Source organism: Engraulis encrasicolus, chromosome 11 (assembly GCF_034702125.1).
Source record: "Engraulis encrasicolus isolate BLACKSEA-1 chromosome 11, IST_EnEncr_1.0, whole genome shotgun sequence".
NCBI lineage: Eukaryota > Metazoa > Chordata > Actinopteri > Clupeiformes > Engraulidae > Engraulis > Engraulis encrasicolus.
The window spans coordinates 17,153,704-17,169,238 of NC_085867.1; the positions used below are offsets into that span (position 1 = coordinate 17,153,704).

Genomic DNA, 15,535 nt, shown 5'->3' on the forward strand with positions numbered 1-15,535 from the left:
AACACTGCATATGATATAATTTTGAAAATCAACATGGGTCCAATGGGATTTGAACTCACAACCTCCATATCTCCAATCCAGCACCTTTACCACTGAGCCAAGCAGCTAGCTGTCATAGGCAGTCCAGCAAGACACTATCACATTGCATTGAAGAGCTGCACAATAGAATTTTAGAGTTGTAATGCAGGTGCTCGTTAAGAATAGAATGTTGAGAGAATGTGTCAGTTGAGATGGAACCCTTTATTGGCAGCACCTGTTCTGATTCTCTGTATGGCAGTTAGTATGGTGCTCTAAGGCAGAGGGCAGAATCACAACAGTTTCTAGTTTTTAGCTTGCCGTTGTAAAAAAACTAAAAAGAATTGGCACATTTCCTTTCCACAGATTGGAGTCATACGTGTGATCTTTCTAACAGTCCTTGAATGAAGTTTATAGGTTACACGGTTCAGTCACAAATGGACCTCTTGTTGCAGATGACCTGACCTCTTCAGAAAGGCACTTCAAGAATCAATAGGGGGTTTTACATACCTGCCATTTAAAAAGTAATGGGAGTTGGGACATGACATTTTCACCGTTTAGAGACATCTCATAGAGCTTGCTAACAATGCCTCAACTAAACTTCTAGGTGAAAGTGTTGATGTTTTATGAACAAAAAAGTCCCCTACACTCTGATCTGTAGAGTGGCGGAACCTTCGTTCATGAGCATTCTACCATTGTTTTCAATGGGGACCCAAACTTGCACAAAATTGATGAAAACGAAAAAAAACGACAAGGGGTATGGAGTGGACACACAAAGCATTTCGTTTTAGTGTTTGAACGGTGTCTCTATCTCGAAAGGCCTAGGAGGAGAAGCGGTTTCTATTTTTACTAATCTGCACAAGAGAATCAAGCAAGCAAGCAAGCAAGCAAGAAACTGTACTTAGGGATTACTATAAGCGGGACTTGCAAGCCCGCTTAATTAGAATGGGACACATTTCTGAAGTGTGTTTGTTAGAATATAGTGGAAGAGAATCAGCCATCAAGTGTAAAATGTACTATTGTAGACATATTTTGGTAATAATCATGCTCAGTCAGCCTAATACTCTGGCTTGGTGTGACATTTTCATAACCTGACTTTTTACAATAGCCCTGTCTGTCTTTCAGTCTGTCTGTGTGTTTGCCTGCAATGTTTTAAGTCACCTACAGGCGGGGCCAATCACACATCATATAAATCAAGCATTAACCTACTGTTTCTCAACGGGGGTGCTACAGCTCCCCAGGGGGCGTTGAGGTGCCCCAGGGGGGCCGTGAGAAGGATACAGTTGAGAGGGGGCAGTGCCGCCTAGTTGTCATTGGGGGCATTAGTCCATTTAATTGTTTAATGCTAAGGGGGGTGTTGAGAGCCTTATCATGAGGTCAAGGGGGCGTTGGGAGGCTTAGGATGAGGTCAAGTGGGCGTTTGTTCAAAAAAGGTTGAGAACCACTGCATTACCCGTGGGGGCCAGGTTGCCATCTCTGAGTGCTCTTGTTGTTTCCTGTGTGTTTCAGGCATCAGTCCTGACACTCACCACATCCTGGAGCAGGCTCTCTGCCATGACCCCCACGACAACGCTGCTGACCTCAAGGACTGCTCCTCACTCCTGCTCCTCGTCCTGCTCCTGCTCGTCCACCTCCTCATCTAAAGCGCCCGTCCTCCTGCTCTCATAGATGCACAGTTACAGTATCAACGTATCAATATGCCTCCTCTGGTTGCGCCCTCTGGCCTTGTGCCTCAGCGCTCAGTGCCATCAAGGACGTCTCAGCAAAAACACTACAGCACGTGGACAGAAGACGGAGGCGAGATGTAGAGGAGTGGTGCTATATTCCTTCATCCTACCTCCACTCCTTTGGGGGTGACACCGAGAAAGAGGGAGTGAGGAAAAGACTGGAGGAGGGATATTGGTGTGCAGTCAGAGTGGGATAGGGGAGAGATGAAGGAGGGATATTGAGACATAGTGAAACACAGTGGGTGCAACTCAAACCAGATCCTCCATCCTTTCCTGTTGCTTGTGGCCTTGTGACACACAAGGCTCGACGTCAATTGATGAATTAAGTTTAATTCAGTATCTCGCAAAAGAACAATTCAAAGGTCATTATCTCATTTGGAATCGGGATGTTGAATGGGGGAGAGCCTCCCAAAAGTTGCGCTGCCTAGGCTGACTGAAGGGAAACTTAGGTTACTCCGCAGAGGCAGTGAGACACCTACAGTAGGTAATGGGCAACAACAAGCATCAGGAGAGGACCGGAGACTTTCCTCTGCTTGTGCTTGCAGCCTCGTTTTGCGAATGTCCCGCCTCCATGGAGAAAACAATTACGTTTCCCTGCTGTCAGCCTATCCACAACCATTTTAGGGGGACTATTCTTCATTCACCATCCCGTTTGTAAATGAGAAAATTACATTAGAATTGAGCTTTTGCAAGATATTAAAATGCAATGATGTAGTCAGTATCACATTACTCCCTGGTATGAGGCCACAAGCACAAGTGGAGGATGGGAGTCCGCATATTGGAATGCACAGAGTGAGACATGGCAAGCAATGGAGGGACGGAAGCATGGAGGATTGGAGGCGCCCTCTACATTTCTACAAATCAACACTCGCCCTTCAGCCCATTGCACTGTGCTGGCACAAGCATCAGTAACCAATGATCACCCTGCTGGAGAAATGCAAGGGCGTAAAGACTCAAAATGGAGGAGAAAAGACTCAATATCGTTTATTTTTTTCTCTATGTTATTTTTCTTATTTTTTAACTTGTAAATAACACACCTCTGATGTGTTGTCTTTGGTTGGTTGCAATTTAGTTCCCAGCATATATAGTAGCTGTAGCTTTCTAGGATTCTTCCATTTATGCCACCCAGAAATGAATGTGCAGGAGATAGAAGTCAGTCTTTATGTTAACTTGTATAACAAATATGACACTCCATGGAATGTTTGTCAAGAGTTGTATACGTTTAAGGCAATTAAATCTTATTTTCATAAATAATTTTAAGATGCCATGCAAATCCACTGAAATATTTGTGCCAAACTACACTGACTTTCTGGGACATCAAGAGTGTTTGAAGTCATTTGTCATTTTTATTTGCACAAACACACAGGAGTAAGGAATATACAAAAACTGAAATATCCATCATGTCATATTATAACAGGCAGCCTACAGAAGTCCACACCAACATCTGGTTTGCTCTAAGCTAAACATGTCAGAGAGAGCAAGCACATGCTTTCCCGAATAAATAGTTTCACACAATTTACATAAGGGGCACATTTGCATTTTTCACACCATGTAGTCATAGGAAACATTTCTTTGACACACGTACACACGCACACACACATTCACACGCACACACGTCATACAGAGTCAGTGTTGCAGGGTGAAATTGGACCAGTGCCAGGATGCACCACACTGCTGGGCTCAGATCCACAAGGAAGTGTTTGTGCTCATGTCAATGAAATGGGACAACTCAACGACTTGGGCGTGCTTAATAAAACCGTGATACTTAATGTGTTCTCACAAGTTCACAAATTCACAATCCGATGACAAGGATGATAAATTAACTCACACGCACACATACAAGCACACACACACATTGGGTCCCTCTCGCATACACAAACTGAATCGTTAGGATCCAGAAACTAAGCATTAACAATAAAAATGATTAGCATAATATGCAATGTTATTGGTGTGTACATGAAGAAAGGGCAAGGTCTTGAGATTAGTGAGCAAGCATGATACGAATACAGGAATTGCATAAGAACAGTTCTATGTTACATGAAATGAACTGAGAGGCGATAGCTAACTTCACTACAGTTGTCTATATGGCCCTGGCTGCATCAGATTAAATAAACATCTTTCAATGATGAGGACCGGTCCTAATTACCTGCTCACTTAGAAGATCCAACCATTATTCTAAATAACAGGAATGAAACTTACAATATCACAATAATTATAATAACAATAAGAATATGTAGAAAAAAAGTTACAGTCTGGATACTTCGATACATCCAAAAAATGCAATCCTGAGCAAAACAGAGCTGATGGAAACACAATATGACTGAAACATTACACTTCCGCAAGAGAACTAGAAACAAAACAAAACTTAAATTGTTAACTAATGGTCCCCCTTCCTTGGTCGGTCTTGCCAGCAGAAAACACATCCACCTCAGCCAAGCAAGACTGACCACACAACACAACCACCACCATCATCATCATCATCATCATCTCTGCTTGTGACTGCTGTGCATATACAGCGTGAACTCTTAAGAACGTGTGTGTCCGGGTTATGGTATGCAATGGTTCAGAATGTTTAGGCGCGTGTATGTACAATACCCATACGCATACGCTTTGAGACCGACCGGTCTCGTCCAAGTCCAAGTCGCTGGGCTGCGTGATGTTATGAACTCTTGAAAGCGTCTCCAGGGGCCGCGTTTCTTGACAGTGTCGATGCTAACCAGTTACCAACTAAGCATGTTGCCAAAGGGCAAATGCATTGCAACCAAGTAAGTTGCTAACTTGGTGGGCAACGACGCTGTCGAGAAACACCCCAGGTTACGGTATGTTCAGGTGAGTAGAATGCATTGGCGTGTATGTGTGTAATGGGTCTAGTCCAAGTCCAAGTCGCTGTCGGAGTCACTGGGCTGCGTGATGTTGCTGTTGCGGATGCTCCCGTTGGCGTTGGCCCCTCCTGCCGCCGTGGTATGGGCGTACTTGTCGGGCAACAGGCCGTACTCCTGCAGCATGGCCTCCACGTCGGTGGCGTAGAAGTCGTGGCCCAGCTGGTCGCTGACGCGCACCAGGTTGCCCACCAGCTCGCCGCCGCGGTACATGAGCAGCGCGGGCAGCGCCGAGGCGCGGAACTGCTCACTGGTGCCAATGTCGGAGCCGGCCACGCGGCACCACTTGACCTGCGGGTACTGGCCGGCCAGGCACACCATGCAGCCCTCCATGGCCTGGCAGGCCAGCACCTCGGGCTCGTAGATGTGGATGATGACCAGCGTGCCGCGGCCCTCCTCGTCCACCGCGCGCAGGAAGTCCTCGCCGCTGCCGATGTCCACCACCTGGGCGAAGTGGCGGCCGGCCGACAGCGCCAGACGCATCTGCGCCATGCGCTGCTGCCGGTACTGCTCCAGGAACTCCTCGTCGTCCGCGTCCTCCTCCTCCTCTTCCTCTACCGGCTTGCCTGACAGCTGGCAACACACACACGCACAACTGTTAATGTACATTCTAGAGGAAGTGCTACCATATTGAGAGCATGCGCACGCAAACACAGCTGTTAATGTAAATCTAGAGGTAATGCTACCATATTGAGAGCACGCACACAAAAACACAGCTGTTAATGTACTGCATGTTTAGGCAGCCAGTGAGTACCGGTACCTGTAGTAGTGTAATAAGGCCTTACACTTGATGGCTGTAGCACCATGTTATGCTTCAACTTTATGTGCATTCCAATATGCGACCTTGTGTCCTCCACTTGTGTTTTGTGGCCTCGCCCCGCCTCCTGGCCCCTCCTCCGTGGAAAAAATAATAAGTGTTTCCCCGCTGTCAGCCTAGTCAAAACTATTTTTGGGGGACTATTCTTCATTCACCATCAAGTTTGCAAATGAGAAAATGACTTAACAATTGAGTTTTTGCCAGATATTGAAATGTAATGCTGTTGTCAGTGATGTCATCATGACATATTACTTCCTGGTACGAGGCCACAAGCACAAGTGGAGAATGCAAGGTCGCATATTGGAACGCACCCATGGTCTGTGGGAAACACTGCCAGGGCTTGCTTGCTCACCTTGCCGCGGAGTTTGTCCTGCAGCTGCTTCTCCTTCTCCTTGTCCTTCTCCTCGTCCAGGTGCGAGCGGCAGGTGATGCTCAGCTTCTTGATCAGCTTCTCCATCTCCCTCTTCTGCTCCTTGCGCTGCTCCGTCTCCAGCTGCTTGTACTTACGCCAGTCGTTAATCACACCCTTTGGCCCTGAGCAGCAGGAGAATGAGGAGGAGGATGAGGAGGAGGAGGAGGAGGGGGGGAGGACCAAAAGACAATACATAGGTTTTTTGTTTACAAACATTCATGTTGTGAGGTGGAGCAAGATGCTAAGCAGCCAACCACGTGAGCTTATTTTTTGTCCGACAGCAGTTTCAAACAATCAGAGGTTGAACAGTGTGCAGCCAGGGTCAGGGGATTGTTTACAAACGGGAAACCCATGTACAGGTATAGGATGTTTGGCTGGCTTCTCCACAGCGTTGTTGATTATTATAGGTGCTTTTTATACCTTTATTTGACAGGCCAGCGTGGGGATGACAGAATGGTGGTGCTGTTGTGTTTTATTACTATAGGTATGTAAATGTCATGCTTTCTGTTGTTGAGACACAAAATCTTCGATAAGACATCAATTCAGTCAGAGGCTTCCGTACTCATGTGGATGTGGTGTTTTACTTCCCCATCCTAAATCCCATAAGCAGCCTGTACCATAACAACTGCAGATTGTTCTTGAGATAAACACGTGGAATAATAGTGTGTTGTGAATGCTATACAAATTCTATGATAGGAATCAATAAAACTCAGGACATACACAAGTCCTGAACAAAAACAACAACAAGAACAGGATTGTCTTTGTGTATTCGTACATCCTTGCTTTGTCTGCCAAATGTAATGTAATGTCAAGAAGTCGTGATGTTAAATGGTGCTGATGTGATTTAAGATGCGCAAGATGACTAGAGTTAGACAGACACCACACCACAGGTCCATTTCCTACTAGTTCCACCTGCCCCCTCCTTTTGCTAATGGTCTCGTTTTTGTGGAAAAAAAGAGAGTGTGGTGGCTAGATATCCTACCTGTGTTGACGGCACTGCCGTCTGGGCTGTAGTCCATCTCGGGGGGCGGCAGCGCGGCCTGGTCGCGGATGGTCTTGGGGCCGGCCTCCTCATCCTCGTGATCGCTGTCCTCGTCCTCGCTGCTGCTGCAGTAGTACTGCAGCTTCTCCCCCAGGAGCTTGTCGTCTAGCGTCGTCATGGCTACTACCTGCAGTCAAGTCACAACAGCAGCACAGCCATCAGTATACTCTCTCCATCATGCTTTTTGCTATCTTGGGGTTGGCTGTGGCATAAGTGAGATGGAAAGTCACACATATGAGCAGTGCCAGACACCTACATACCAGAGATGTGGACTTGTGACTTGTGACTTGGACTGACTTGTGACTTGAGTCACAAATGACTTGACTTGAGACTTGACTTGCCAATATTAGGAATGACTTGTGACTTGACTCGACTTGTACGCTATTGACTTGAGACTTGACTCGACTTGACAGTTTTAGCTTGCAATGACTTGCAATTGTGCTCCAAGTCAATGAATATATATATATTTTTTGCATTTTGTGTGTGAAAAAAATGCATGAAAGAAAGAAAAAATAAATGATTTACCTTCAACCATAGTCAAAAACCATGCTAAAAAATATATATGATCAAGTGTGGGTTGCATGGTCACCCAAACAAACATGAAGGCTTGTCTGCAGCCGTGCTGTAATGGTTAGGGAGTTGGGCTGGAGATCACAGAGTTGCAGGTTTGAATCCCACCCTTAAACCCACTTCTTCCTACATCTCCATCCATGACTGAAGTGCCCTTGAGCAAGGCACCTAACCCCATATTGCTCAAAGGACTGTCACCAATATATGCGTTGGATAATTAATGAACAATTATAAACTGTGGTAAAACCATGGTTAGTTTTCAGAGTAAAACCATGGTTCAATATATTGTTAAACCTAGTAAAACCAAAAAACAAAGCCGAACCATGCTAAAAAAAACTGAAATCATAGTATACCATGGTCGATTTTCGGGACATGACTGGCGAAGGGGGACATGCAAAGCAGTGTGGAGAGGTAATGAATTTATGACCAAAGGTAATTGTCAATATTGCACATAGAATACAAGGTGACTTGTTAATGACTTGGAAAAAATAAGACTTGGACTTGGACTTGACTTGGCTTTGGCACGACTTGGACTTGGACTTGACTTGACTTGGCTTTGGCACGACTTGGACTTGGACTTGACTTGGTCAAATGTGTCGTAACTTGTGACTTGACTCGGACTTGATTGGAAGGACTTGAGACTTACTTGTGACTTGCAAATTAGTGACTTGGTCCCATCTCTGCTACATACTTACCCACACACATCTACACTGACTAGGGATGGCGAAAATCGAAAAAACTCTTAACCGGTAATCTTAAATTATACAACCTTAGCGTGCCTGATATGCACAGCACTGATTTTTTTTCATTTTTTTTTCACATAAGCCTTTTTTTTTGCTGCACAGATAGGACCTGCCATGTCCAGCCACTGTTGCCAGATGGAAAATGCTGAATTATCGTACCAAAACCTCGAAATTATCGTTTTTTGGGGGCTTTTTGGGAGGAAATTATTATTATAATTATTACAACCGGTTAACCGGTGGCAGAAAATTTTAACCGGTTAAAGTTAATCCAGTCAACTATCGGTTAAACGGTTACCGGTTAACATCCCTAACACTGACATCATGTTAAACGGCCTTGGGTGTTTTGAAAGGTGCTATATAAAACAAAATTACTACTACTAGTAGTATTATTATTGTTATTACAATTCTTATTAAATGATTTAATATTAACACATTTTAATCAAAGTCAAAATGGCAAATCTCTGTAGATGGTGCTGACATAACCTTCACAAGAACACCTGCCAGGTGTGTAGAGGGTGGTGCCCTAAATCACCTAAGGATACCATTAACGTAAGCTACACTACAAAACAGCAAAGACCAGTCTACGACATACACATAACTCATATTAGCAAAGACCAGTCTATGACATACGCATAACCCATGTTAACAAAGACCAGTCTACGACATACCCATAACCCATGTTAGTATATACCGGTATATTGGGCCATGATTGGCAAAGGCCAAAAAAAATACTTACACACAAAAAATACATCTCATTTACTAACATCTCAAAATCATTTTGCTTATGGCAAATTAATAGATCTTTGACATGTGACAACTGATTGAACAAATATAACAATCGAAGCAAAAAAATGTACTGCTGATATCTTATTTCAAATGCCTATTTTGTCAGTAGATGTCATTCTTTGTCTTATTCTGGGCATTGAAATCCAGTGCTACTTATAGTAAGGCAGACAAAGGAGTACAAAAAACCCAGCTATGTGAACAACATTAATCCCTCCAATGCACAGATGGCCTGACAGAGATGAACGCAAACAATAACTGTGGGGCTAGCTTTGTTTTGGTGGTCTAGTCTGGAAATTATTTTTAGTGTGCTAATCAGAGCCAGTGAGCACATTTACATTTCAATTTACATAGATCGCTCTCACAATCCCCCACTTGCTTCGCTGTGACACAGTCAAGTTTGTTACACGTAAAAGCTGCATCTTTAAGATCACAGGGAGTGTCACTCATTTGCTGTCATAGAACAGAAATGGACAGTGAATGAGTCGAGCAGAGCTCCCTAAGCTCATTAACCTAGATTTGACATCTTAACTAGGCTTACCTTACCTGAGTAAATAGGTCGACTTAACAGACTTCACTGGACAAAAAACGTATCAGTTTCCCTTTTGTCTGTCAACGTAACATACATCATGTAATATTTGTATTTACCTTCCAATCATATCTCGCGTTTGTTGTTGTTAGGTTGGCTAACCATCATGAAGTGTTCCAAGGAAGTGCTCCTGTCAAAACACTTTTACTATTGTTTGTGTAGGCAGGCGCTTCTTAATGCCAGCACTAAAACGGCTAAAGAAGACCATCTCAAATAAACATTGAATTCAACATGTCATATTTTAATTTGAACACTGTTAAACGGCAGTTAAACTTGCATTTTCTCTGACGCCTGAATCATCCCTTGAGATGGATTTCGATGCTAGGAAACATCGCTAGCCACAACCAGTGTTCTCGCAAACTGTCAAGTGTCTGCCCAAGAAAATGTAATCTGTGAACTCAACACGTTAGTAGCATTTTACCTACAACCTCAACAATACAGTCCTTATTATTTGCGTCAAAACTGGACCTTACCACGAGATATAATCGAAGAATCAAGCAGTCTTGAAGTCTCTGCTGCTGTCTATCCCAAAGCTCAGGAGGAGTGAACTTCCGGGAAAAGGCATGACAAAATAAAAGTAGATTTAGTTCCTGGGTTATCATGTAACCTTACTTCAGTAATAATGTGCTGCAGTGTCTTCATGGAGGGGTGATTAAACGGCTTGATCACTGCAGCATGTAGAAACTGTAAAAAATAATATATATAATTGTTGTGTATTATGAAATTGTTGTGTATGTTGTGATTTTCTATACTGTGATGGTATGGCTATACAAACTCTAACTATTGATACACTCTTAGTCTATTTTTCCCCTCAAGTGATCTAAATTCTGTACCAGAGACAGTAGAGACGCCAAGAAAATATTTGGTTGTGTTATCACAGCCCGTACAGAATCTGTGGTGTTATTATTTTTCACAGGTGAGGGGATGTATTACATGGTTGCACCAGGAATTCAGTCGGTGGATATTTAACGTTACACAAAACTAAGTTCCGGCCTCTTTCGTTTCCTCCTTCGCGCAAAGATGGTGAGTGGGTCATAGCTGTTCAATAAAATCTGTAAACATCTGGCTTATATTGATATACTTATGGCTTCCAGTACAGTGCTGAGGCACTACAAAACATATATTTCATAAAACTATAATTATTTTCACATTACACCCCAGCGTTGCGATGATATGTTTTATCAGAGATGCTAGTCGCCTAGCTACTGTTTGGGAAATCCAAGTCCTACCGAAATGAGGCTATGATACAACGTGTAGTTGACTCCTAGTACTATTCCGAACGCGCTAACACAACACACTGAAAGTTGTATTTTGATATGTGGTTGGCATACTGTAATTATACACATTGCATCCTTCGGCTTCAACATGTAGCCGTGTTGGTAGAGTGATCAATGCACCCTTGTAAGCTTTGAGCCCAGGTGTAGCCATAGCCAATGCTATCTGTCTGTGGTCTGCTGCTTTGAAATTATTTGTTTGGTCAGTATGCGTTAAATTGTGATTGGCCGACCGTCCATACATTCATGTTATGGTTTTGATTTCAGACGAAGGGTACGTCCTCTTTCGGAAAGCGTCGCAACAAGACGCATACGCTGTGCCGCCGCTGCGGCTCCAAGGCGTACCATCTCCAGAAGTCCACCTGCGGAAAGTGTGGTTACCCGGCCAAGCGCAAGAGATCATGTAAGTGTGTTCAGTGATGTTTGACTTTTTTGTCTTCAGAAGCGAAGTCTGAAATGTATGTGGAGCTAGTCTGTCGGCTTGTTTGCTGACTTCTTGCATGACATAAGTTACTTGTCTATGCTTATAGTGGAGGAATGCTCAACAATGATGCTTGAAAAATAAATGTCTGAACAAATGAGACATCTGTGATTTTTAACTTTTCCCTGAGGAGAGCACCCCTTGCAAGGTAACATTGCATTGGTTTTGTCATTTGAAAGACTGAACACGTTTTCTTTTTATGTATGTTTTGGCAGACAACTGGAGTATGAAGGCCAAGAGACGCAACACCACCGGCACTGGCCGCATGAGGCACATGAAGGTTGTCTTCCGCCGGTTCAGGTGAGCACTTTGTTTGAACTCTGAAGGACTGTTTCCTTTCTGTGATGTTTGGGCACTTAATGTTGACCTGTTGGTAGTTCCCAGTTGATGTAATGCAGGCAGCTGTGGCCTAATTGGTTGGGAGGTTGTCTTGAGATCAGAGGGTTACAGGTTCTAATCCCACTCTTACCTCTCCCTATTCTCCATCCGTGGGTGAAGTGTCCTTGAGCAAGGCACCTAACCCCACATTGTTCAAGGGGCTGTACCTAATACTCATGAACGGCATGAAGTTTTCCATGTGCGTTACGCCCATTTGTGGGGGGAAACGGCCCATGCAAGTCAATTGGTGATGTTGGGGTTTAATAAACGGAAGAGACGGACCTGTAGGCTAGCGTTGTTAACGCGCAACATGCCAATCGTGTTGTGTTGCCGGCTGTTCAAATAATATAGCCAAACAGCCGTGGCTGAAGCATGGAATGTGTTCGTTTAGGCAAGCCCATGTAGCATGTAAGTTGATGAGGCATTCGGTTTGTTTTCACCCATAAAGGGGCGTAACGCTAAGTACCCGGATGACCATTCATGCCTATACCCTGTGAAATATCTTAAGTCGCTTTGGAAGAAAAGCGTCAGCTAAGTGCAATGTAGCATCTCCGCTTTGAGTGTGTTGCATTTGTTGACTGACTTGCTGCTTTTTTCTGAAAAAGCTTTAATGTTCAGTTGGGGTTTTGTTAAATGGATGTCAATTAAGGTTTTTACATTCACCAACAAGCTCACCAGTGATGTTTCTAAATAAATGTCTGAACAAATGACATTTCGTGTGATTTCAATCTTAAAACTGAGGTGAGCGTTGTTTGGTGTCGGTGAAAACATGCTCATGTGTAGTGTTTAAAATGATGCCCCCCCGCCCCAAAGCAACATTAATTTCACTGGTCTGCCAGTGTTATGTCAATTACCGATGAGGGCATGGTGGAAACCAAATTGCTTTTTCCATGTTGGCCAGGAAGTGTGCAGTGCATATTTTGTCTTGATTGGTCCTGCTGTTTTGTGCAGAATGGGAAACAGGAATTTGGGAGAATATGCGGTCTTGTTTTTGCCTATGCTTTTGCATGTTATCAGAAAATATTCTTGAGTGTCCAGTCCATGGCATTTATTGTGCGTGTTTGTGGCCGGAGGTCTACATATACTCCTTTTGCACACATTTACCAGTAGAAAGAAAGAGCTGCAAAAGCTGACAGTGTTGTGTGGGTTTTCCATATGATTTTCTTGTCATCTTTTCACAACACTCAGTCTTGATCTTTTGTTTTGCAGAAATGGATTCCGTGAGGGCACTGTTCCCAAACCCCGGCGTTCAGCGGTGGCAGCATCCAGCTCCTCCTAAAGAATCAAACGTCAATAAAATTATTGGATAGAAAAAATTTTACTCTTTGTTTTTTGTTTTTTTCATTGATGCAGTCTCATACTTCCAAGTCATTCTGTTTATGGAGTCCAGCCGAAGTTATTCTCAAATCCATCTCTGGTCCAGCTTAACCACTAAAGGGGTATTTTTTGTCTGCTAGTAAAGGATTCCTGCTAATTTCAACGTGTTTGCATGGCTCATGCTATGTTTGACTTGTCGGTTCCTGGTGAATGATGCAGCTGCTTGGTTTTTTTTGTTTTTTTTTCCCTTCAGTCCTTAAGGTTCCTGGACATACGAATGGGGCATGGTTTGCTTGCATTATTTAGCTTAACATGATGAGTTACATCAAGCAAAATAAGACATTACTTTTGGGATATTTGAAGGTGTGTTTTTAATATATATCAAATGTAAAGGTGGTTTGTCACGCATTAGACTGGCCTGGCCAAGATCTCGAAAGGGATGAAAGTAGTGGAGCATGTTTGTACTAAGAGTAAAGAGTGAGCAATATATTACAACAGCATGTTGAAACTGGATAGATTTCTGTTGGGTCACGTGTTCAAACACGAACAGTACTTAATTCTGGTCTTGGTGCTGTTTCCACGTAGCTGGATAATTTCATATCTGGATTTTTTTTCCCTCCTGGTTGCATTGGTTTCGCACTGGTTTTGGCCTGCCGTTTCCACAGATATTTAAAATCCAGGTATAAAAAACAGGAGAGAAATATCCTGTTCAGGGGGCTGAAACGCTTTTGTTACCATGGAGGATTTATTTTCATCCACATGTTGCATTTACACCTAAACGGGAGAAAAATGCCCTGCTAAAAAAATATCCTGTTACGTGGAAACGGCACCTTAAATTACGTCTTTGGCATTTGTGCAGCAGTAATGGTCTGATTGCAGCAGTTTAACGCAGGTACCTGTGAGCAGGCCCGGATTAAGGTGGGTCTGGGCCCCGGGGCAAGGAGATTGCAAGGGCCCCCCTCCCCCCCTCTGATTGCCGTCCCCCGTGGCCCAGGGGCCCTCTGGTTGCCATATCCCGTGGTTCAGGGGCCCTTTGCCATCCCCCGTGGCCCAGGGGCCCTCTGATTGCCGTCCTCCGATGCGCCCTCTGGTTGCTGTACGATATGGCCCAGGGGCCCTCTGGTTCCTATGTCCTGTGGCCGAGGGCCCTCTGACTGCTGTCACTCCCCCCAGCCCATTTCAGTTAACCCTTATAGACTAAAGAAGTACAACTAAAGAAGATCCTAGAATAGAGGGCTCTATCGCAATCAGCATCGACATCGGTATCTGGATTGTTGTTGGGCACCCCCCTGGGCCCCCTGGATCCATGGGCCCCGGGGCGCCAGCCCCACTCGCCCGGTCAGTAATACGGCCCTGCCTGTGAGTACATCGACATGTGCTTATATCTGCCTGATGAACTGCTCTTGCATCTACACTGTGTGCAGAATTATTAGGCCAACAAGTGTTTGACCATATCGTCCATTTTATGCATATTGTCCGCTACCAGCCTTTATGGACATGAACACACTGGATTGAAGCATTCCACATCATGCATAGGCCTATTTGTATAGGGCCTAAGAGACGGTGTGATCGGAGGAGGCCAATCGCCTACCCTATATCAGGCCATAATTATTAGGCAACTTTGTTTTCCTATGGGAAAATAGGCCACAAAAGAGATCCAACAAACTCTGAAAAGACTATAAACAATTTTTAAGTCTTCCAGAGGGATGTGGCTATCTTGAAATATTGGTCGCATCCATCTAATGCACCGTTACAAAGCCATCAGTGTCACATGACATGTACTCACAAAGTAACTGCCAGATTGAGAAGAATTGAGGATGAAACTACCACAAAACTATTACCCTGTATAGGCCTATTCTAGAACTGAAGCCTTCATTGAGTGTCCACAAGAACATTGTATTCAGCACTCAGAGACATGGCCAAGGTAAAACGGGATGAAACCTGAAGACAACAAGAAACTTAAGTCAACTGGGACTGGGTCAAGAAATGTCTTTAGGTTTCATGAACTAGTGAAAGTGACTGTTAATGGACAAGGTAGATGAGGCTATGGCTAGATCAGTAATGTGCACACTCAGATGATTTCCTGAGTTCCACTCAAATACCAGCAAAGTACTGCATGAATACCATTGTCTTCTTAAAAGATGCAAATTTCTTCCTCTCAAAGATCCAGCCATGGGCTCATCCACCCTGTCTGTCAAGAGTCACTTTCCTAAATCCATAATACCTTTGAAAACTGCCCCCACGTATTTTTGACCCTGTCTTAATTAACTTGTTAAATGGTTGTCTGGTGTCATCCCTTCTTACCATGGCTATGTCTCTGAGTGCTCAATACCCTGTTCTTCTGGACACCCGGTGTAGGTTTCTGTTCAGGCACATGGTGGGACTGCAGGATAATATTTTTTTTGTAGTTTCACCTTAAATTCTTCTCAATGTTTGGCAGTGACATTTCTTAAGAGACTGATGACTTTGTAACGGTGCATTTGATAGTTCTGTCCTAACGTCTTACCA

General features: G+C 44.0%; 2 protein-coding genes and 2 non-coding genes across 4 annotated transcripts; 3 read left to right on the forward strand and 1 right to left on the reverse strand.

The window, feature by feature from the left end:
- Positions 1-3,065: 3,065 nt before the first annotated feature.
- pdcl (phosducin-like) lies at positions 3,066-10,127 on the reverse strand. The gene is made up of 4 exons (XM_063210061.1): positions 10,051-10,127; positions 6,833-7,019; positions 5,791-5,972; positions 3,066-5,194 (listed from the first exon to the last, which is right to left on the reverse strand). The coding sequence occupies exons 2-4, from the start codon at positions 7,008-7,010 to the stop codon at positions 4,610-4,612; spliced, it is 945 nt and encodes a 314-aa protein (XP_063066131.1). The 5' UTR covers positions 7,011-7,019; positions 10,051-10,127; the 3' UTR covers positions 3,066-4,609.
- Positions 10,128-10,493: 366 nt separating this feature from the next.
- On the forward strand, positions 10,494-13,028 carry rpl37 (ribosomal protein L37). The gene is made up of 4 exons (XM_063210062.1): positions 10,494-10,600; positions 11,119-11,254; positions 11,548-11,632; positions 12,920-13,028. The coding sequence occupies exons 1-4, from the start codon at positions 10,598-10,600 to the stop codon at positions 12,987-12,989; spliced, it is 294 nt and encodes a 97-aa protein (XP_063066132.1). The 5' UTR covers positions 10,494-10,597; the 3' UTR covers positions 12,990-13,028.
- LOC134459161 (small nucleolar RNA SNORD72) lies at positions 11,390-11,469 on the forward strand. Its single transcript, XR_010036810.1, has one exon. It is a non-coding gene; the product is annotated as a small nucleolar RNA SNORD72 (small nucleolar RNA).
- LOC134459160 (small nucleolar RNA SNORD72) lies at positions 12,379-12,458 on the forward strand. The gene has a single exon (XR_010036809.1). It is a non-coding gene; the product is annotated as a small nucleolar RNA SNORD72 (small nucleolar RNA).
- Positions 13,029-15,535: the final 2,507 nt, after the last annotated feature.

Excerpts from the sequence above, each read along its gene's own strand:
- rpl37 (XM_063210062.1), top strand. Across the intron at positions 11,255-11,547 it reads GGCCAAGCGCAAGAGATCAT|ACAACTGGAGTATGAAGGCC; the intron begins GTAAGTGTGTTC and ends ATGTTTTGGCAG. Across the intron at positions 11,633-12,919 it reads GTTGTCTTCCGCCGGTTCAG|AAATGGATTCCGTGAGGGCA; the intron begins GTGAGCACTTTG and ends TTTGTTTTGCAG.
- pdcl (XM_063210061.1), bottom strand. The coding sequence starts at position 7,010 with ATGACGACGCTAGACGACAAGCTCCTGGGGGAGAAGCTGCAGTACTAC. Across the intron at positions 5,973-6,832 it reads CGGCAGTGCCGTCAACACAG|GGCCAAAGGGTGTGATTAAC; the intron begins GTAGGATATCTA and ends CCTGCTGCTCAG. Across the intron at positions 5,195-5,790 it reads AGGACAAACTCCGCGGCAAG|CTGTCAGGCAAGCCGGTAGA; the intron begins GTGAGCAAGCAA and ends GTGTGTTGCCAG.